We start from the raw sequence: 23662 nt of genomic DNA, 5'->3' as shown, positions 1-23662 counted from the left end.
ACGACTTTGTGCGGATGATTCAGTAATCTGCAGAACGATTAACTGTCATGATGACTATCTAACTTTACAAAATGACCTTCACCTAGTTAATCAGTGGTGCCACCGTTGGTAAACGACACTTAACACATCTACGTGCTGTGTTCTTTTCTTCACTCATGTGAAATCATATCCTAAGTTTCCTTACAAAATCTGTTCGGCTGAAGTTCTTCGTGACTCTACTTACAACTATATTGGTGTTTATTTTTGTACTAATCCTGCCTGGAGCTCTCACACCGAGAAGATATGCGCTAAAGCTAACAGAACTCTAGGGTTTTTACGTCGTCATCTGCACCTTTCCCTATTTACCATCCGTAAAGAAGCCTACCAAACTTTTGTGCGCCTTCAACTGGAATATGTCTCATTGATATGGTCTCCTCATCACCGATACCTAATAGATAAATTGGAATCCATCCAAAATCGTGCTGCCCGCTTTATACCTTCTAATTACAATCGTCAATCTGCTATTACCCAAATTAAATGCGATATTCCCCTTTCTGACTTGGATTCCCACCGCTCTGTTGCCCTTCTATGCCTCTTTCATAAATGCTACTACAACGCGTGGTCCAGCCATCTGTCGCTTGAAATTCCTTCTCGCACATCTACTCGACCTCATAATCATCCTAATTTCAGGCGCATTTTTGGCCGCACACAGTCACTCAACAACTCTGCATTCCCGCGCGCCACCGCACTATGGAATAGCCTTCCAAATTATGTTGTTTCACTAGAAGATCCTGCCAAATTTCGTGAACATTTGGAACTTCACATGTTCGCTTGACTATGTTTTACGACTTTGTATTGTATTCGCCTTTGTATCATTTTTCGACTTTGTTTTGTATTGTATTCCCTTGACTGTGTATTTTTTTTTCTGTTTACCAGTATTCCTTTCTTTCCAATGTACAAATTTATTTGTTTCTCCTACTATTTAGTTCCCTTTTTGTCTTAATTATTGTCATTTTTTTCTGTAATCCCCTACCCAATGCTCCTCCGAGCCTGTAGAGTAAATTGACAAAATAAATAAATATCCAGTTGGCTACCCTACTTGTAGCTAGGGGTGATAGAGAGAAAGAATACAGGAATTTGGTTATTCAAGAGCACAAAAGAGGCACAACGTGTCTACAGCGTGTCTACAGCCGGGCGCTTAAGTTTGTTGCCATCAGATGTTGCATAAACACTCTTCTAGCTTTCTGGACTGATGAGCTGTCAGGCCATCCTCCCGGCACCTTTGGCATAGGTAAGAGGCTGATTTTGGCAAACTTTTCACCAAGTCCTTCAGAAACAGGCTCTACTCGTTCAAAAAAAAAAAAAAAAGCTAAGCGTTATGGACTGCTAATGCTAATGGGAAAGGAGGCAACATACTCTGCGATAACCAGTTAATTATAATTTCTTGATGCCATGTGAGCTATTTCTGTCGTAAACTTTGCTGTTTTTGACCGAAGGTCTGACTGAACGACATGAGAAGAGTGCTGTCGCCAACGAAAACGCCGTCATGTTTGCACACCAAGACAGGTGCGTCAGAGTACTTGTTTATGCTTATTTGATGAAGAGCAATTGTTTGTTTGACGGTATAAAGAATCTGTATACTGGAACTTGGCCGTTTATTTTATAACAAATTACTTTCGAAACAGCTGCTGCTTTGTTGCTCAGCCTTTTTTTTTTTACGTCGGTAGTAAACGAAGAGAGTAATTTCCGCATCGCTCAAACGTAACAAAATAAGAAAAGCACTGCCGTTTTGTTTGCAACAATTCGTGCCTCGCTGCTTGGGGTTTTACGCACGTAAAAACTAAAGAGGCATTGGACTAGAGTGATCAGGTGCGGCGGGCTTGTGGTCATCAACGAGGTGATCGCGGCCGAATTATTGCAGTGCACTTCGATGTAGGAGTGGCTAAAAGGAACTCAGTCTCGAACTCGGAAGCGCTCCTCTGTCTTACGACAGCGACTACAATCATCGTCAGTGACGCTGTTGCAAGCAGAGTGCAAAGTGCACTTTAGTGCTGCAAACAGCACTAAAATGGCGCGTGCTAAGTTAGTGATTGTATCCTCACGAAAGTAAATATGAATGAATGAATGAATGAATGAATGAATCTATCTATCTATCTATCTATCTATCTATCTATCTATCTATCTATCTATCTATCTATCTATCTATCTATCTATCTATCTATCTATCTATCTATCTATCTATCTATCTATCTATCTATCTATCTATCTATCTATCTATCTATCTATCTATCAATAAATCAAGCAAGCAAGCAAGCAAATATTGACACGCGCAGCGTATATATGTCATCCAAAGGGTACAATGTGTTAATGACCGAATGTACGTACCAAGCAACAGTAGCTTGTTCAGTGCATATTTAAACAACTGAAGGAGAAAGCTTATTTTTCCTAGTGCTACGATCATGTGCCTTAAGCATACCTACCAACACTACCGATTTGTCCGGGAAACTCCTGAGTTTCCACCAGTCTTCCCGATTGTATGAACACGCCATCAATATTCCGACGAACTGCCCGAACCCCACAGTGATGAGGAAGAATAAGCTTTATTTATAAAAAATGAGTCGACGGTAGAATCGTTCTACGTGAACGGCGTCTCTAGCCTAGGATGCCATGGTCCTGAGCCGATAGCTTGACCTTAGTCAACACACGACGTTAAAAAAGAAAGAAAGAAAGAAAACGTCATGCTGTTCAGTCGCATCGTAATTGCCATTATGAGCTAGGTAATCAGCCGAAATCATATGTATATTCAAGCTACTTGTGCGCAGGCAGTGTGGGCCTAACTCAGTTCGCTCCAGATCGAGTAATGCGTTGAGGAGAGCGCATGAGAGAAATGTGTAATATGCGTTGCATAATGGCTGGTGTTCTTAAATTAGTTTTGCTGTAATACAGTACTGTTATGCAGTGAAGCATACACAAATTATTTTGTTGAAGATAGAGAAATGAAGAGGGAAAGGAAGGGAGGTTGACCAATGACGTTCCCGATTGAAGCATATTGAAAGAGGAAAGGGGCCATTGTCACAGGACGTAGTATGTGTTCTTTAATTATACACGTGCTTAAGCACCGTCTGCGGTCATTTTACGAGCACAGAGACGGCTAATAGCTGTACTAACACTAATCAGAGCAGGTTTCGACGTTGCTGTGGCCCAGAAAAGAAAGCGAATTGCTTTTTGTTTTGTTGTCAAGTCGCCCCCCCCCCCCCCCCCCCCCACACACCTCCCGCCTATGCAACCTGCCCCCCTGGTCGGCAAATCTCTCGAATATTTAGGTCCATAGTTTGGGAGCTATGCTCAAGGTCTAGAGATCCCTAGAAAAGGGTAATTATCGAGGCATTTCGTTAAGAGGAAGCTTTAGCTAGGGCCTAACTCCGATGCAAAGCGGACAAACACTTTTCTAAGATAACCACTGCCGTCATTTTAATGAAATTTGTTGCATTTAAGTAAGTTAAATTTTAGTGACTGTTGGAAGCAGAATTTTGATTTAAGGCCAGAAATTTTTAAAAGGAATTTTCAAAAATGAGTAAGTATGAATAAAATAGACGTACGAACTTTACAAAATTGAAGCTCTGAATGAAGAACAAATATCGCATTTCTGTAAACGGTATCCGTTAGAAGACCCAAAGTGGACTAAGTTGATATGTCGATATATATCTTACATGAATTAGTTACATTGTTTACAAGGGTCTTGCAAACGTTTTACACACATATAAGTTATTTATTTGAGAGCCATGTATAATACATAAATATTTTAAGATTTATATTTACTATTAGATGCAGTTGACCGAACTGGGATATCCTTTCTCTTTGATAAGTTACCAGCATTGTAAACTTTATAGTATCATTTCCTGAAAACTTGAGATCTTTGCTAATTTTTTTATTAAAATATAGAAGGCCTATATCAAAACTTTGCAGTCAACAGTCATTAGACTCTAACCTTCTCGTTTGGAAGCAACAAACCTAATCAAATTTGGTGCAGCGGTTGCCGAGAAAAACGAATTCTCTTTTCCAATGTATTTAGATAGGAGCCTCAGAGCTCCTAAAGCTTGCTCTGAAGTCGTTTCAACCACATACGCCGCAGGCCCCAGCGTGTCTTTGGTCGCTAGGAGCGCTAAGGAAGGGGATATATAGGCACAGCCGCAGAGGACAGCGATGAACAACGCGTTTGCGACAACCGCCAACCAAAAATGCAATCTCCTACTCGACGCTTCATCTAGTAAACATACGAGAATTTCTGGTCACGTTGATGCGCGCGAAGCCACTGTCTTTACATTTAGTGTTGACAAAAGAAATGTTCGACAAATTCGGATAGCGTGAATTTTCTCTGATAAGTTATACTATAACTCTGGAGGAAGCTCTCGCAAGTCATTTGGGCAAGAAATTTGATCGTCTGCCAGTAACGAAGAAGAAACGGAGTTAAATTAGAAATTAAGTTATGGGGTTTTACGTGCCAAAACAACTTTCTGATTATGAGGCACGCCGTAGTGGAGGACTCTGGAAATTTCGACCACCTGGGGTTCTTTAACGTGCACCTAAATCTAAGTACACGGGTGTTTTCGCATTTCGCCCCCATTGAAATGCGGCCGCTGTGGCCGGGATTCGATCCCGCGACTTCGTGCTCTGCAGCCTAACACCATAGCCATTGAGCAACCACAGCGGGTAGAAACGGAGTTGTTCCGCTTTATTCGCCTGTTCCTTTTGACTACACTACACGTCGCCGGCCCCTGCCACTTACAATTTTTCAGCTTCTATAATAATATTCTAGTTTTTTCCTTCGGATGTAAGCACTAGTTTGCTAGTTTCTTCACTTGTAGGCGTTCGGTTTCACGATTTCATCCTGTCAGCAGTAAAAATGTAGTGAAAAATAAAGTCGCAGTTTCGCCCGGAAGGCGAAGCACCGAGTGCGATAGCAAATTAGTAGACAGCTATAGGAAGTAAGCATATTAGTTTTATCGGCCGTATAAACTTGCAAACATTCGCTTACTAACTAAATTAACAAGCACGGTGTCACGGGCGCACAGGTAAACATGAACATACTTCGCTCGATGACCGCGGAAACTCGCTGTAAAAACGCTGGAGTGAAGAAGCGCGTCCGCAGCAGCGAGTGAATTTAACGTCGTGCTGTCTCTTGCTGCAGCTCGAATTAAACGTCGATAACACAGCGCATAGGAAGCTACCGGCACTCCGCGTACTTTGTCCACATCGCAGATCGCTTTGAAGATGAGGTCCACACGAGCGCGCACTTTGTCGACGTCGGAGATCGCTTGCAAGATACGGCGCCCACGTGGCCGCGCCCTAAGCAACAGCCGCCGGAGTAAAACGCCCTCCCTCGCCTCCGCATCCCCGTGCCTCGCACGCGACAGAAGACGGCGCGCGTCCGCCCCGCCTTTCTCCCACACGCGTGCTAGGTTGAGCCGCGATCGTCGGCTGACCCTCGCAAGCTGTCACTTGCACAAACAGCGTACGGCGCGCGGCGACGATGTTACCATGTTTGGATTTTGAACATCACGGCGACGGCAATGACAGAAATGCGCTTGGAGCGTCCATATATTTCCTATCGCAATTAAAAAAAACAGAAGTTACTGGATCCGAGCCAACACGCGCCCCCACGCGAAGGTACACTCTGATAGCATTCTACTCGTAAAAAAAAAAATCTAGGGGCCAGTGGCAATGTCGGGCTTATTGACGGTGCACAAAAACAACACAATTAAATTAAATTATGGGGTTTTACGTGCCAAAACCACTTTCTGATTATGAGGCACGCCGTAGTGGAGGACTCCGGAAATTTCGACCACCTGGGGTTCTTTAACGTGCACCTAAATCTAAGTACACGGGTGTTTTCGCATTTCGCCCCCATCGAAATGCGGCCGCCATGGCCGGGATTCGATCCCGCGACCTCGTGCTCAGCAGCCTAACACCACAACACAATCCTGTCATACAATTGTATAGCTGAAGAAGTGTATATTTATATCAGTGTGCTTCTTTATTTGTACTGCTGCCTTGTACATAATGTGCGTAATGTCATTACAAATTGTATATAAGCTTTTCTTTTCTACTTCTGGTTTTATATTGTTTCTTTGGAGTGTTGTGTTCTTTTACTGTTGTCATATCGTTATGTACGCTTTAAAGGGAAACTAAAGGCAAATATTAAGTCAAGCTAGAGTGATAGATTAGTGCTAGAGAACCTCTAAGGCGTGGATATTATCGCGAACAGACCCTTAATAACCGAGAAATTGAGGTAAACGCAGGACATGATTTGAGACTCCCCCGGGGTATTCAAGTACTTGGCCGATGACGAAAGCACTCTTAAGCTAAATTTTGTTACTAGTGCTCAACCACTCGTTGCAAAGGACGTCATTGTATCGTATTGTAAGACGAAATAAAATGCTGCACGTCTAGTTGTATTTCATTTCTAGAAAACTAACTCATTGAAATTACCCTTGACAACGACGCGGGCTGTTGACAGGTTTCGTTTTCGCTCGACTCCACGCCGCCCACGCTTTCCCGTTTCGGCAATTTCGTTATCGCGTAGTGCTGCGCTTGTTTTTCCGGCTTGCGAAACTCGCACAAACTGCAACTAGCAGAGGATTCAACTTCTATGTGATGTTGCGGGATGCCCGGACGGTCTGCGCCACTTGACCAAAAAGCAGCTGCAGTGGCTCGGTACTGCCGTCTGTCTGGCGCCGATTTACTGATTTACTCACAAACTGCGGGAAAGGGTGGTGATGGCGTATGCGACGTCACCACTCCCCGGTTGGGTGGCGGGAGATTTGAATTTAGAAAAAAGGTATTCGGACCCTTCAGATGCAACTTTCTCGTAAACTAAGTCTTTTCTAGGCTCGAAACAAGCGTTGCGAGGTTTATGGAATGTTATTTAAACAGTCCACGTCGACTTAGTATTTGCCCTCAGTGTCCCTTTAACTGCAACAAACTCATTTTTCTGCACAAACTATATGCGTGTGCATAAATGTAGCGGAGTATACATGTGTACAATTGGTTGTGTTCACAACCCAAGAAAAAAAATGCCACTGCCGCATTCTCACAATATCTTATCTGATATTTATCATGCCAATACAGATATATCTTTCCTGAACTATGCCTTTTAGAGGGCAAAAACCACAAAATTATGACAGTGGGAGCGCAAATGTGCAGACAAGGCTCTCAACGACATGTCATAAACTTCCACTCAATTAACATGACTTTAACGCGCTGACAAAGATTGCGCAATAAGAATGAACGTTGTGGAGCAACACAAGCGACGCAGTTATTTTCCGGCATTGATGATGTCGGCGACCCGGCCAGCTGGGTCAACAGGTCAGAAAAATATCGAATTATTTGCAGGTAAATATCGTCAGAAAATACAATAAATCTATAATAGCGAACCCTTCAGCTTATCAGCGATAAATCTCTGTCGATCTGTCGATGATACATTTTAGTACCTTTTTAGAATGCGGTTTTTTCAAATTTATATGTGGGTAGAAAATAGTTCAAGGAAGAGATATTCCGTATTTCCAATTGATTATTTCACCGCCTTAGAAAAAAAATTCACGTCGTCGGTTATAGCTAACGTACGCAGACGAAATGCAAGCAGCAATTGACGTAGTCTGTAAAAGATGTTCACAACCGGAGACCATTATCTTGTAATTTTGCTGCGATAAATGTTCTAATTGCTCTATAATGCATACATGCTTCATGCGTATAGCACCAAGTTCTTGGTATGTTTTCTCTGTCTAAGAAAAAGAAAAGAAATAAGAAAGACACCAAGATTGTTGCTATAGAGGTCAACAAAGTCCAGTGTAAACAAGCAATGCCCATAATCTTATGCGGTACTATAATTAGTATTCTCGACTATGTGGGGCGAAACTAAACCTAAAGCGCCACTCTCTTTCCTGTTAACTAATGAACAGTTACGTAATCTTGCCCAACAAAGCACGTCATAAAATGAAGCAACATTTCATAAAATAGGCTTCGTTATACGCACAGCTAAATCAATTTAGCATGATTAAAATCCGGGGCACTAGATGCTCCACGAAGTTTTTTCTTATGCACAAATATTTCTTGGAATAGTAACAGTGGAATGTGGACCGATTTAAAGAAATAACAGAAACGCGTGAGGGCTTTCTCTCGGCTTCATGGCCCTGTCAGACGGGGTGGTTGTGTCGTATCAAGCTGTCTGTGAGCGGAACACTTGTCAAGGTGGAAAACATCTGATGAACTTAACCATTTAAGGGAAACAGAATAGCATGTTTATTGCACTCAGGGTATAAGCGAAGATACTGTCGTGTGGTAGTGACGGTCAGGAACACAGTAGCAAAATTGTAAATTGAAGTAACCTGTTGGGCGAACTTCTGCCCAGAAAACCAGGCTAAACTCAAAGCACAATGGTAGCGGCGAACACAGTCGGCGATCGTCGAAAATCTGATCAGCGGGTCAAGCACGTCGGGTTTTATACATGAGTCATCGAAGCTTCCGGAGTAATCGCTGGTGCCCACCTGTCTTCCGGAAAGTACCACAAAATTCGCGCCGCGCATACATGCGATCAGATTACACAAGATTTGGTGACAGCGGATAGAACGATCGATAACACTCGAGAAACTTCGCTGAGCGATAACATTTGTTGGAAGGCGAACCGCGGTCACCCGATAAACATGTGCACGTATCAATATGCTCTCGTAATTGGCATGCTGCACCCTTTCGACTGACATATATGCTTCAGCAAAATTTAAACTGCGCGAGGAAGGCAGGACGTATACAGAAACACAGACGCACACACAAAGCGCAGTGTGCACTGGTGCGTGCGTCTATCTGCATGTCCTGTATTCCTCGCGCACTTTAAAATTTTGCTTAATCTATGAACCAACTACCCCAACAATATGACTTACATCTAGGTATACGCACACGAGGGTATTATCAAAGTACGTTGTCTCTCTGCTAATTATTTGTTTTCTTTAGTTACGATACTAGTAATTTCTTTGTGCGACCATTGCATAATCGTTTATTTTATAACATGTGTGCGGGTGCCGAGAGAGGGAGAGAGAGAGAAAGAGAGAGAGAGCATGCACAGAAATGCAGAGTTCAACCAGAGATAGTTCAGGTTGGCTACCCTGCACGGGCGAAGGAGTAGCACGATAAAAGGAGAAAGAGAGCAGGATGCGAGAGAGAGAGAGAGAGAAAGAGAGACTAGCACAAACGAACCACGTACACTATAGAACGGTAGCGGGCGGGGTTCTTAAGTCCTCTCATGATTGCCCGTAGACCGCAGGAACCTCAGTAGCGTAAATCAGGCTTTCAGCGCGGAGTTTCTTTGAGAGCACTGGCCCAGAACTTTCAGTTCTGACAGTGGACGATCGCCCATTTGGTCCAGCACTCAGCATATCGCTTGACTCTCGGCAGACACAGATAATGTGTGCGAGCGCCTCATCACAGCCACATGTGTCACAGGTGGGGCTGTTGGCCATTCCGATAAGAAAGGCATTAGAGTTTGTAAATGCGAGGCCTAGCCACAGACGGTACATCATGGTCTGTTCACGCCGGGTTACCTCGGTGGTAGATGTATCTATATATCCGGAGGCAACGAACGCAAACGAGATATGGTGAACACGTTCGAGTCGTACAGGGGCAAAGTGCTGAAAGTAATGTGACCGTTATTAGAAACACAAATCGTTAGATTTAGCTATGCAAGGCAGGTGTAAACATACAGAAAACGTAATTTGCCTGTGCATACTAAGCATCAGAATTAATGAGTTGTTTAAAAAATTTAACATCCTGCTTTTGCATTTCAGAGAGATGTTGCCAGTGCTGATTTTGCCTATCCCCGCACGTACCAAGAGCTACGTCGAAGGGTCTGAGAAGCAGCGCATTCGCGTGCTACTCTACCTGTGCGTCATCTACGGCGCCAACACTGGCGCAATCACCACCATCACGAGCGCTGCTTCTAATATCGTCTTCAAGTTCGCCATTGAGGAGTGCGTGGAATCCATTTATAAACCATGTGGCTAGCACTTAGGACGCCCAAACTGCAGAATAAGTGACTTATGTTTTCCTCCGAGATATCCAGGGAGGACATTTAGCAGGACCTTGAGGTCACAACATTAAAAATGCAGCCAGGCAACTGAAAACTTATTGGGTCTGAATTGCTATGAAATTTTTAGCTTGCTAGAGGCAAAAATACGCTCGGGAAGACGCAAATAGGGAGAGAACGGCTGGAATTAGGCTCTCACGGCAACCTCGGAACAAATGCTAGCTCGAACTTGTTGCGGCGAGATCATACAGCTGCGCAAAAAAGTTTTCGGGACGCGGCAACGGCGAACCAACTGAAGTACACACGTCACGGCCTATGCATAAAGCCCGAAGTTAACGGGAGTGCTGCACCGGCGCCGCACTGTGGTATACAACGCAGGAGGGTGCACGCTAAGACCGAGGAATATTTTGCAATTTTCAGAGCCTCGGCCTTCCTTTAATTGTGGTGGACTGGTGTTTTCTTATTGATGAAGATGCCCATGACAGTGTTTCACGTCGGCAGCCATAAACGAATTCGAAATCAACCACAGCACGGCGATGTTTACGCGACGCGACCCTTCGTAAGCCGACACCCGCCGTGGTTGTTCAGTGGCTATGGTGTTAGGCTCCTGAGTACGAGGTCGCGGGATCGAACCCCGGCCACGGCGGCCGCATTTCGATGGGGGCGAAATGCGAAAACACCCGTGTACTTAGAATTAGGTGCACGTTAAAGAACCCCAGGTAGTCGAAATTTCCGGAGTCCTCCACTACGGCGTGCCTCATAATCAGAAAGTGGTTTTGGCACGTAAAACCCCATAATTTAATTTTTTTAACTTCGTAAGCCGAGGACACCGACACTCATGATCAGAGGGATAAAGCAGCAAAAAAAAAAAAAAGGAGAGATGATTCTCGGCGTGCGCTAGCGCACAGATGCCACTGCATTCACCCTTCCTGAACGCAAATAAGTTTTATTATTATTATTATTATTATTATTATTATTATTATTATTATACTCATTTACATAAATAAGTGCATTCACCTGCGAGCACATGTTTGACGTTGCGCTTTACAACGCAGAAGTGCACTATTCTAGATATATTAGAATATATCTAGAACAGTGCTTCGTGTTACAGTAGGGTAGACGATAATTTTTTCCTTTCAAGAACTTTCCTCCACTTTGAGGACTTCCGTAGAACTGACTGGCCATGCCCTATTATGAATACGCTTGGACACATTCGAGGATCTCAGCCGCTTTATTTTTGCCTATTTGCCTGTACATATAACTGTGTAAGCGCTGACTGTTTTTCTTGCTATTCTTCAGCGTCCATGCTGAATTCGTCTCATTAGAAAATGTTTGTGCTCTAGTTTTAAGCTAATGTAAATATGTACGCCGTTCATTTGCATATTCTGCACGCTATATGTAAGTGCTTGCAATCTCTGCGTGTACGAGTGCGAAGATTTTTCGCACTCCCTTTCTTCCTTGATTATTTTCTACTTGCGTTTCTTAAGTATTATTTTGATGCAGGAAGCTTCCTTGCAGTTAAGTTTCGCGTACTATCAACCATAAAACAGTAAGAACAACGGGTCCTTTCTATCTTATACCGCAGCTTGTACGCAGGACGGGCTCCGGTCGACTACGCGCTATGGCTGTTCTTCGCCCTGCCGGCAACGATTATCAGTACGGCCATTATTTTCGTTACTGTGCTGCCTGTGTTCTTCCGGTGTAACAGGTGAGTCAGCGAAGACTGGCAGTGAGTGAGTGAGTGAGTGAGTGAGTGAGTGAGTGAGTGAGTGAGTGAGTGAGTGAGTGAGTGAGTGAGTGAGTGAGTGAGTGAGTGAGCGAGTGAGTGAGTGAGTGAGTGAGTGAGTGAGTGAGTGAGTGAGTGAGTGAGCGAGCTAGCTAGCTAGCTAGCTAGCTTTGGGTTGCATTTTTTATACTGCAGCTCTTAGCAACAGCACTTTGACAAATACGTACACAGAGCAAGTAATGATTACACAGCATTGCTACAAATCTTGAGCCAGGCTGAATAGCTCAAGAAAAAGAAACTTTCAAAGTATACAATATAATTCGTGACATAACGGATAGAGTCGTCAAAACCGAATAGAAATGTGGTCAAATGAAATAAGTAGTTTGGAACGTTTGTGCTTGATCTTTTAAATACCGTAATAAGTTTACACATTAGTGTTGCAAAAAAGCTAGCAGCAACGAACAAATGAGTCTTTGGCACATATTTGTTGAAACTATTCGTCTGTTATGTGGTGAGTGAGTAGAAGTTTAGCTGCCATGCATTTAGAGTTAATTTAGTTCTTGGTCGACCCCTCGATCGTCTTTCGCTTTTTCGCTCCCCCCCCCCCCCCCCCCCCCCGGAGATGTCTTCGGTTGCCTTAGATGGAATGCAGTCTTTCATCTGATTGTAATGTACTCCTAATGTACTCCTTAATGTTGCAGGCCAAGCGTTGGCCAAGAAAGCAGCAGCTCTGCGATGGAATATGTTCGTCGCAACTACGCAGCCCTCGGACCAATGAGGTACGCCAGCGATTGTTTGAAACCACGAAGTTTTGTTGAGGACACTTCAAGGGGAGCCTCAATTCTGTGGCATTATAAGAAATAAGAGGACAGCGAAGGAAAACAAGACGTGTGCGCATGTGGGAATTCTCTGCCTTGTCGTCCTTGTTAGACGCCCGTTCTAAATTGAAGGAAATGAGGTCACTGGAGGAACCCACTCCAACAAAGCGCTTTTTTAGAGACGTTTGATTATCGAAATTTTCTAATCAAATCGAATACCAATATTCAAGAAAAGCGACCTGCAGATATCGAACCGACTATCCAATATTTCATTTCTGCGCACAGAAAAATATGAAGTTAGCGTGGCGCCCTCTTGGTAAAATCTCATTAATGTTATTTACATTGCTTATCTACAGGCATATACATATGAATGTAATGCTTCGCAAATTGACGCAACTGAAGGCGCTTGTATATGAGAAACAACTGTTTTCAGTTTTCTAGTGCACCATAAAAATGACAGTAATGAACAAAAGGAAGTGAACAACATGTCATCAGATGCACGCAGATTCCTTAGTTCGTTCAAGGAGAGCAGTATGACACAACAGCGCGATATAGTTTAAGGTACGAAAACATGGTGAAATTGGCCGAATAATATATTGGTTGGCCTAAAGCAAGACAACGAATTCATATATAGGCTCCCCAAAAGTGAGGCGTCCATAATAAGGGATCGAAAGCAGTTGAGCATTACTTATCTCCCTCGCACGTCCGCTCAGGAACTAGTACCTGTGTGCAGCAACCGTAGCTCTCTGGTGCAAGAATCACCCGAAACACTCCTCACTTTCATCGTTTTCTGTCCTCTGAGGCACCAACAAGTGTTATGCTATCCCTTAAATACATAAAAAAATATTTGACAATCTTGAATAGTGATATCTCGAATCGAATAGCAAAAACTACATGGTTCATATTTGAAATTTTGAATATTCGCACACCCGGATACTTTTTACGGATGGTGTCCCCAAAAGCACTTCCTGTGAGTGCCTCGCGAAGAAGTACCAATAGTTGCGCAAATAGGTGCCACGGGCACACATGACCCTCCTGGCCATACTTCTGGCTTATATATACGCATAGTACGGAGGAGGCATTTCATGGTGAATGAAGTTTTAATGGTGTACCTGCGTTTGGAGTATACATTCGTTGCCAGTTTCGCGCAGCATAACTTAGTGCACGTCGCCTGCGGCTATGCCCAAGGTTATAAAAAAAAGGAAAGCAGAATCTGCAAGGACGGAACGGTGGTGCCGCCTCTCATCGTCAAGGAGAAAGCAGAAAAACCATAGCCCATGGGAGAAACACGACGCGCGCCTTGCTTCGCTGTTTCAGGAACAGACGTTACCACCGTTGTCTCCCAGCGAATTCTACGCTTTTAAGTATGAAATGCTCCTAGTTTTCGTTGCCAGCGCCCTTCAAGTTCCCTTCAGCCAAACGCGATAGGAACAAAACTAGGATCATCCTGATCGACGACCCGTCAAAATTTAAGAAAATGCGGCCTCTAGCCCCCAACCTTCTGTGCAGGACTACATTACATCATCATCATCATCATCATCATCACCATCATCATCATCATCATCATCATCATCATCATCATCATCATCATCATCATCATAATCATCATCATCATCAGCCTGGTTACGCCCCCTGCAGGGCAAAGGCCTCTCCCATACTTCTCCAACTACCCCGGTCATATACTAATTGTGGCCATGTTGTCCATGCAAACTTCTTAATCTCATCCGCCCACCTAACTTTCTGCCGCCCCCTGCTACGCTTCCCTTGCTTTGGAATCCAGTCCGTAACCCTTAATGACCATCGGTTATCTTCCCTCCTCATTACATGTCCTGCCCATGCCCATTTATTTTTCTTGATTTCAACTAAGATGCCATTACCTCGCGTTTGTTCCCTCACCCAATCCAGTTCGCTAGTTCTGCTAGTTCGCTAGCAGAACTAGCATTCGCTAGTTACTGCCCAGATAAGCCGAAAAAAAGAAAACAACCCTTCCGAGCTCTTCCTAATGTTTGTTCAGAATATCACTGAAGCTATAACTTCTAGTACGCTGAAATATTATGTGTCACTTCCAATAGCAACGTTCAAGAGACAGATACAGGGCACCACACACTTCACTGTCATATTTTGGCGCTAAGCGCTCTATTGAACGCCAGAGGTCCGTGAGTACCACGGCGCGGGTTTTGCGTCGCCTCGAGAGGTAGCACCACGTTACTTGGCGCCTCCTTCATGCGCTTATACCTGCTGTGGCGGCTTAGCAGTTATGGTGTTGCGTTTTTCTACGCACGAGGTAGCGGGAGCAAATCCCGGCTGCGGCGGCCGCATTTCGATCAAGGTGAAATGCAAAAGCGTCTGTGACCCGTGCATTGGGGGCACGTTAATTAACGTTAATTAAAGATCCCCTGGTGGCTAAAATTGATCCGGCGTCCCCCACTACAGCATGCTCCATACTCAAATCACGTTTTTGGCGCGTAAAATCCCAGAACTCAAGTCATTCTTCTTCTAGCTGAGTAAGGCACTCTTTCTCCCTGTAGTCTTTCACTGCCTGTCGTGCGGACTTCAGCCAGTTTTCTTCTTCTAGCTGGACAGCGTCCATATGGACAAGTGCGCAGTATGGCGTTGTGCGGTGTGGTGTGGCGGGGTGTGCCGTTGCGAAGATACACTACAACCATGTTAATATTGTGGCTAGTATCATCTCCAACCAACCTACTTTGCCGGTTGCCAGTTCATGCTTACATCTACTCTTGATTACGGGAAAGCCAGCAATATCTTTATTTGTCTGACATCGATGTCATGATCACCAGCAGGACCATCAGGTTAACAAAGATCAAGAAAATCTCCTCATTAACGAGTCAATATTACCACGGTCAATATTGTTTTTTGCTGTTACCGATATTGCCAATGAACATATTGATAGGAGCGCTCCAAGGCGACACGCGCTGCTAGTTCAAATGCCCTACTTCGATCACTATCCGATAAAAAGCATGCTCGACTCGCAATAAAGTAGCAACATAGTTAGCGTTTGCCTAGTGAACAATCTATGCATTGTTCTCGCCTAGTAATCTGAAAAATGCCTGACAACATTTGCATAACACTGGAGGTCGCTTTATCGTCATATGCAAATGAATACGTTTACTATCTTAAAATTTCATTTGCCCGGAGAAAAAGCAAATGCCCTGTTCCAATGACTAAACAACCTGCTTTCATATGTAACAACAAACTAAAGCTTATTCAGGTATGGTATGGTAAAACTTTATTCTGGTCCTTCGGAACGTAGATAAAATCGCTGCTGATTCTCATTCTGTACGTCACAGATTCCATGAGGTGGCCGTCTTACTGCTGTTCACGCTGCTGGTTTTTCTCTGGCTATTCCGGGACCCCATGTTTGCCAGAGGCTGGGCGACGTTGTTTGGTTCCATGTGAGTGAATTATAACTTTGTTAAAGCATGTGACTTTTTTTTTTAGTGCTACAGTACCATAAATATATGAATCCAGAAATTTGGGGTTAAAACATGTGAACGTGTAGTTCAGTGTTACGTGGTGTGCGGTGTCGCTTCCTCTGTCCGGCGACAAATTCTAAGAGCTGTGGTAGCTTTACAGCTGCTTTTCTGTATTTTTTAATATTCCATGGTAACTTTCTGTTTTTATTGTGATAGTAATTATATGGACACTCCGCGTGAATTTGCGCCAGCACTGTCTTCATGACATTACGTATAAAGTCCATGTGCGATACGGTCCTACTGGGCCTCGTGCGCGGTGTGCTATGGGGGCAACAAGAAAGCGGGCTAGAGTGAGAAGAAAAGGTTGGCGGCTTGATGCACCCAGTACTGCAGGTCACGTGATCAAGCGCGTGACGTGAGCGGCCGTCTCCTCCTTTAGCCCGGCCGTGGCTACGCATGGCTGTCCGCACGACTGAGCGCATACGCGGCCCACGCGCCGTATCGTGGAGGTAATCTGCGGCGGGTGCAAATGTACGGCGAGTCGAGATGGTTGGTGGTTTCATGCGCGCTGTGTTCCCGCTTGCTTAGTGTTAGATTGATGACGGGTACATTTCCTGTGGCATTCAACAAGCAGTGTATCCAAGCCAATATGTTATTTTACTTATTTCATACTGACGAAACAAAGGCCCAAGCAGGAGAGGCAAGAAAAAAATACCTAACAGCGAAACATTTTCCCGAATGGGCAATATGTGCGATACACATTACAAAATATGTCAATGCAAAAAAAAAAGAAATAACAAGGATATATAACAAATTTCAAACTGAAGCAATAACCAGCACAGGTTACACGACATGAGCCGAAATCAACTCTACAGAATTAAGATAAATTTCCGGTAAACTGTTGCAGTCGACTACAGTTCTAGGAAAGCACGAAATTTTAGACAGGTTAGTACTGGCAAAGTATGGCCTTACAATTTAAATTCAAGGAGTGAGTTAGTCGGGAATCGAAGGGATGACAGCTGCATCGGCAATAAAGGCAATGAAGATTGAAGCTAGAGGTTACAAAAGGAGAAGTTGGACAGAGAAAACGGGGCATAGTAGCACATAGGATTATCTTAAGGAATTATTAATAGCTGTAATGGTTAACAGTATTACTTTACAGACAGTAGTAAAATCTAATAATTTCTTGCGCTTGACTAGTGACCCAACGGTCCATCCAAGTATAACTCTGCATCTTCACAAGAATGCGAAGTTACCGCTAGTTGGCGGCACTCCAACATTCCCTAGAACAAGATGAACCACAGCAATACGAACAACGCAGGCGTCTGTGTTGTCTTTCCCCTGCGGTTCTATAGCTAGCGCTGTTTTTCAAATCGGACTATATTTGGCGTGGCACGCAGGAAACCGAAAGACGCCACTGCGGTCATGATACCGGTCATACTGCTCTTCATGATTCCCGCCCAACCGTGGGAAGGAGCCAAGAGCCCCGGACTTGTCACATGGCCTGTTGTGCAGGCAAAGCTGCAGTGGAGCGTCATCCTGCTCGTCGGCAGCGGTTTTGCCATCGCCGACGCCATGAGGGTATTTGAATAGTTGACTGCAATGCCTCAAAGCTTTAAAAGAATTGAGCACTTTGTGGCAATTCGTTACTGGCATACTCTTGTCAGCTGCCTAACGGTAACCGTCAGCCTGCTTTCTCCCACATCCCACCATCATGAACAATGATAGGTCGAACAACAGATATCGCTAGAGCCAGCGTTTCGACAAGGGTCTTGTATACGCTCCCTTGTCTTATAAAAGCTTGCTCCAGAAATATGTCTTGTTATATCATTGTTAAAAATTTCACGCTTAAATTTTCCTATAACCATCTATCTTCTTTGAAAAATAGGTTACCTGTGTTACCATCTTCTTACGTGTACGGCGTATTACATACTTATGTGGAAGATATCTGATTCTGCAGTACCGTTCCAATTAAAGCAAATGTAAATAATTTTCCGCAGTAGCAGTGGGGCCGCGAGCTCTCGTGAAAAAAAAAATGGTGACTGATCATCGCTTTTCGTATTTCGAGGAAGGGTCCGAATGTCGTATACATACGTCGTATATATTTTCTGTGCGCAGGTCTCCGGTCTTTCTTTACTTCTCGGTCAACAGCTCGGCCACTTGTCCCACCTGCCCGCAGGTGTGCTCATGATGTGCCTTAGCATCTTGTGCTCGTTCATGTCGGAGTTCGTCAGCAACGCCGGCACTGTCACGGTTCTGCTGCCCATATTTGCAGTTCTGGTGAATAGATATAATGTCAATTTTCTCGTGCTTTGGTAGATCGCAATGATCATCGTCAGAAAGTGATCCAAACTACAATACATGAGCAAAACGCTGCTTCCTTCCTACTGTGTATGAAATGGTCTAGTATGGTAAATATGGTTTTTCAAAGCACGCAAAAAAATTATCTCGGCTTCGTAGAATATTATACACATAGTTAGGTCAAATTTATAGCGGAAAACCTAAATAACACTTGTTGAATTTCGGCAACACAATTTGTAGGGATGAAATTAGAGATAAGGGAACTGAGTTTTCTTGTGCAATCAAAGCTTGCGAGTTATTAAGCTTGTAAAATCTCGTCAGAAAATTCAACAACAGTTCTGAGAGCCTTGCTCCGAATTGGGCCCTGCTGTGCCCGGGCATAGAACTAGGGGCCGAAGGTTACATGGCGAAAATATTGCCAGAAGTAGGATATTGGATTCCTGATGGTCGAAGCGCCAAACATTCGGGACGAAGTTAAAAAAGATTAATCACCGCGAAAGCGTCGTTGATTTCTGCCTGGATGACAAAATATATTATGGAGCATAAAACCAGTTATGAAGACTCTGTACACACCAGTAGGCAAGAAATTTTCTTTGAGCAGTCACTGAAACAAATTACGAAGCTCATTACGAGTTTGTAGCATATAAACCTCAAAGAGGCGGTCTTTCTTTTTCCGTTGACCTTCAAGGCTGAAGACCTGCACTTAAACCCTCTGCTCTTAATGATACCGGCGACACTGACCAGCAACTTTGCCTTCGTGCTGCCAGTGGGGACTCCAGCAAATGCCATTGTTTACGAGCACGCACGCCTGAAGGTGTCCGACATGGTGAGTTGGCCTCATAAAAGAGAGAAGAATGCAGTATAATAGTGTTTATTTGCCACCATACATGTTAGATGGGAGGGCGGGGGGAAAAACGCTGCTCGCAGGCAGCTTGACGAGCCAACAACCCCTGGTGCCTTTATTTTGTCAAGCACAGCAACACATCAAAAGTACGCTAACAAAACAAAGCAGCAGCAGCAGCTCCTGCTGCTGCTACTGAATTAAATATAAATACAGGGTAATGATCGAACACAAAAACATTCTAATGGAAATACAAACCATGGAATAACATGAAGTCACTGCGAAAGGAAGTATCCAGAATCAAGCACTATACATAAGGCAAATATTCTGGCAAGAACAAGAAAATAAATCAAAGCTATCTAATTTGTAGGCGTTCAGAAGAGAGCGTAACGTGTAGGATAAACGCTGCTGTCCGGTAGTAAGACGAGAAGTATTTACTAACCAGCTTTCTGCATATCTAGTTGGGTAGTATGGTAATTTGTTTTGCAAATTTGCAAGAAGTTGTAAACTATTGAGGTTACGTCTTACTTCTGTTTTGAACTTCACGCTCAGTCAGTACTTATATAAGTTGTGTATACTAATTAGTCTAGAATTGTGATAAAGTTGAGCTGTGTGGGTTCGGTATGGCGCATTGTAAACATGACGAATGTATTTCTTCTGCAAAAGATGAATGCGTTGCAGGCTAGAGGGCGCTGAGGTTCCCCATGCGAGTTGACAGTAGTTGAGGTGAGAATAAAAAAGGGAGTTATAAAGAAGCAGTTTAGTTCATGTTGACAGCTGATCTTTTAATCGGCCTATCATACCGGTGATTGGGGCTATCTTTGTCGTTAGATAGTTTACATGATCATCCCAAGACATATGACAAGAGAAAATTACGCCCAGACATTTGAAACTCTCTACAATATCTATGTTGCGGAAGATCAGTACTATGGGTTGGTGTGGCGGAATGATTTTGTTAATTGGTCGGAAAATGACTGCCTTAGTTTTCTGTTCATTTATACGCATAGAGTTTGACATTGCGCATCTTCCTAGCGCGGTCAAGGTATTGTTACATGCGGATATCATTTCAGATATATTTTTTCCTGAGAAGAACATAGTAGCATCATCTGTATAAATAATAAATCTTACATCAGTATGTTTGCAATGTTGTTAAGGTACAAATCAAAGAGGAGAGGTCCTAGTATGCTAGCTTCTGGTACACCAGGTTGGATAGATTTAACTGCAGAACAGGAACTAGTTAGCTGAACCACTCGATTTCTCTGGGATAAATACGACCGTATTAGTTATAAAGCCTTACCGCGAACTCCATATTCATGGAATTTTTGTAATAATATGTTGTGATCCACGAAGTCGAAAGCCTTTGAAAAATTGATAAGTACGCCAAGTGCCATACACTTTTTTTTTTCAAACTGTTCAAGTATAAATTCTTTCTGTGCAAGAAGCGCAGTTCAGTTCACTTATTTTTGATGAACCCATATTGATGCGAAGTAAGCAGTTCGTACTTGTCAATGAATTTGGATAAACGCAAGTGCAGAAGTTTTTCAAATACTTTCGAAATCACAGGTAGTAAAACACCGGCCTATAGTTGCCCAAATCATTTCGGTTGCCTTTTTTATACATTACAGTTACCTATGCTATCTGCATTTTTCTGGGAAAGACCGCTGTTGTTAAGCATGCATTAAATATGTTCGCAAGACTTGTTGCTATGATATAAGCGACATGTTTCACAAAGGGCCTTGGAGGTCATCGATGTCACGGCATGTACTGTTTTTTAGGCTCTGTATTACAGATATTATTTTCTGAGCTGTCGCAGGTTGCAGAAATATAGAGTCACTGTTCGGAGTGTTCATGTATTCTGAGGCGTCGGGCAAGCCACTGCTTGTTGCAGTCTTATAAAAGAAATTGTTAAATGCGTCAGGTAAATCGCTTCCAGATAATTCTTCGCCATTGACTTGTAGTTTCGAAGGCGGGGCATGAAACTTACGACGGTGTAGGAGCATGTTCAGTCGTGACCATAGCAAATCATGTCTGTCGATCATGTTCCACGCTTAGAAAAGAAAAGGTGGTACTCTTTTCGTGCGCATCTCAGTTTGTTGGTCAATCTATTTCGGTGTTTTTTTTAAATCTGGCTAGATCACCAGGCGTTCGTGCACTAAAAAATCGATGGTAAAGCTGGTCCCATATTTTCATTTCGTGCCTTACAGAACCCCAATTACATGCAGAACTCCAAATAAGCGCGAATGTTTTACGCAGCTTCCTTTGTGTTACCCCGCTAGCAACGCAGCAGCAGGAGAGTTTGGCAGAAGGTCTAGTGACCAGCAAAATATGAATTAAAAATCATGAGCCATTTCACTATGTTATGGTGGATGACCAGCGAAGCTGTGTCGCACACGACAAATATGTGACACAGAATTTTTAACAGAGGTACCAACACATTTGTTGTCTTGATCAGTGTCATCGTGACGAAAGGTAGGCACACACATTTATTTTTCTACATGCGGGTTCATTCGTGTTATGCGTTCGTTATATACATACGCGTTTCAATTTCGCGATATATCGAGGCAAGGAATTTGAGACCGAAATCAACGCACCTACCGCGTCTCAAGTACCGCCAGCGTCTTCGCATAGGGAGGGCAGTATGAAAACGCTGGTACGATGAGCGGCAACGGAGCCAGCTGTGGAAGACGACGATGACGAACGCGTGAACAAATGGCACGAACCATTGCTGACGATGATGGTTTTTGCTCACACAGATTTTTTTGATGGACACGAAAAATGCACGGAACCCTAGCCATAAACAGTTTCGCTGTAAAACATTATTGCGAAATAGTCTACTGGAATTGCCTCATGCTTCTTTGCATCGATTAATTGAAAAAACATCACCACCAACAAAGAATAATTCACAACTGCTTCAACATGGTTTTATACTTCTTATCTTTCTTATCGCTTATAGCAAGGTTGGCCACTGCATGTCACTTTGCCTCCAATTAGTGTGGACCTTTGTTACAAGTAAATTTGTAGTTGCTATAAGCTATCGCCGTAATAGGACATTACGTTATTCTTTAGAAGCAGATTGTCCTAATGATGAGCTGCGTTTCATACATAGAACGCCATAAAGTAAAGCTATTCTGAACTTTTCTATTCCAGTTCTGCAATCCGCGCGACTGACCGCGCGGCAATTTTGCGTGTATTCACGGGCTTTTTTCACGCACCGAAAAACACTTTTATGTAGCACGTATCGAGCGCCAGAAAGGTGTAGCGGGAGTTTCTCATGATGCTCTACAATTTTCTCATTGACACTTTTCATATAATTATAATAATTGAGAAGTTCAATAATTGATTAAGACTGATTACCTAGTTAGCAGGAGTGAAAATAAGAATCTCAGCATCTCCAAGCGACGGCAAACGACATTTCCTTGGTTCTGTCCGGCTACGTGGCATTTGCATATTTTAAAGGTTTGGCTCAAGTGAAGTGAAACGCCCTTTATGTAGAAAGAGCTAATGATGTGTAGGGCGCGCAATGGAAGACGTTTGGAATTTCTGTGCTCGCAGGTCCTTCCTGGTCTCCTAGTAAAGGCTATCACAATATTCACAACTGTGGCCGTGGCCTTCGTGCTCGGCGACCCGATCTTCGGCATGTTCAGCGAAGCGGACTGGCTGCGACCCGTCGTCGCGGCCAACATCAGCGGCACCGCTACTTCGCCCGCGCGTTAGCCACGACGTCAGCAGTACGTTCGCACGCGACTCTGACGTTGCGCAAACGGCTGAGGCGCTGTGGTGGCACAGTGGCTATGGCGTTCTGCTGCTGAACAAGAGGCGGCCCCAGTGTTGCCTCGGGAAGTTCTACCCTCCGAATCAGTCAACCCGACAGCTGTTAGCATGAAAGGACGTGTGTTGCCAGTAGTGTTCGTTGCACCGGCAAGGACGCTAAGTAGAAGTGCAGGGTCAAGTCTGCGTGCGCGAACCTGTGCCAGTGTGCGGCTGTGGTGAGATTTGCGATGTAACTTGCTCACAGGCCGAGGTGCTAACAGGCTCGCTTAAGGGGTTGATAATAAATGTTCACTTTGGGTTTACATTGAAGACAAGAAAATGTAACGACGGAGATCAAGAGAAATTTACGCGAGAATGATGAAGTGCTCATCGTGATTTTTTTGCCAGTCGTGGTTCTTTCCCACTGTTTTGAGCTCGAATGCTAACCTACCAGCTCGTGTTCCCATGTTAACGAAGCCTTGAGGTGCTCAATGTTCTTAGCCCGCGAAAGTGCTTCACTGGCGTAGTCTTAAGCGAAAGCACACCTTGCCTACCACATAGGGGAATAGCTTGCTTGAGGCTCGGTCCTTAAAGATGAAAGCGAGTGTGCGCTTTTGTACTTGCGCGTGTCGCCTCATCTTTCAACCTTCATTGTCAGTAGCATGGCATGCCTCCATGCCTGTAGCTATTCTATCGGTCAGTTTTCGGTAACATTTAAATTTTTGTCAAGAAATAAATAAA

General features: G+C 43.8%; 1 protein-coding gene across 1 annotated transcript; it reads left to right on the top strand.

Moving 5' to 3' along the window:
- Positions 1 to 457: 457 nt before the first annotated feature.
- Positions 458 to 23662, top strand: LOC126518949 (solute carrier family 13 member 1-like). The gene is made up of 9 exons (XM_050168564.3): positions 458 to 1545; positions 9813 to 9995; positions 11637 to 11759; positions 12479 to 12556; positions 15904 to 16008; positions 17430 to 17610; positions 18148 to 18309; positions 19019 to 19156; positions 22724 to 23662. The coding sequence occupies exons 1-9, from the start codon at positions 1526 to 1528 to the stop codon at positions 22883 to 22885; spliced, it is 1152 nt and encodes a 383-aa protein (XP_050024521.3). The 5' UTR covers positions 458 to 1525; the 3' UTR covers positions 22886 to 23662.

The sequence above is a fragment of the Dermacentor andersoni genome, chromosome 3, assembly GCF_023375885.2.
Source record: "Dermacentor andersoni chromosome 3, qqDerAnde1_hic_scaffold, whole genome shotgun sequence".
Lineage (NCBI taxonomy): Eukaryota > Metazoa > Arthropoda > Arachnida > Ixodida > Ixodidae > Dermacentor > Dermacentor andersoni.
Note: the sequence above shows the minus strand (reverse complement) of the source record. Positions and strands in the feature narration are given on the sequence as shown.

Coding starts and splice junctions, on each gene's coding strand:
- LOC126518949 (XM_050168564.3), top strand. CDS start 1,526: ATGTTTGCACACCAAGACAG. Junction 9,996..11,636: donor TTCAAGTTCGCCATTGAGGA/GTGCGTGGAATC, acceptor CTTATACCGCAG/CTTGTACGCAGGACGGGCTC. Junction 11,760..12,478: donor GTGTTCTTCCGGTGTAACAG/GTGAGTCAGCGA, acceptor TTAATGTTGCAG/GCCAAGCGTTGGCCAAGAAA.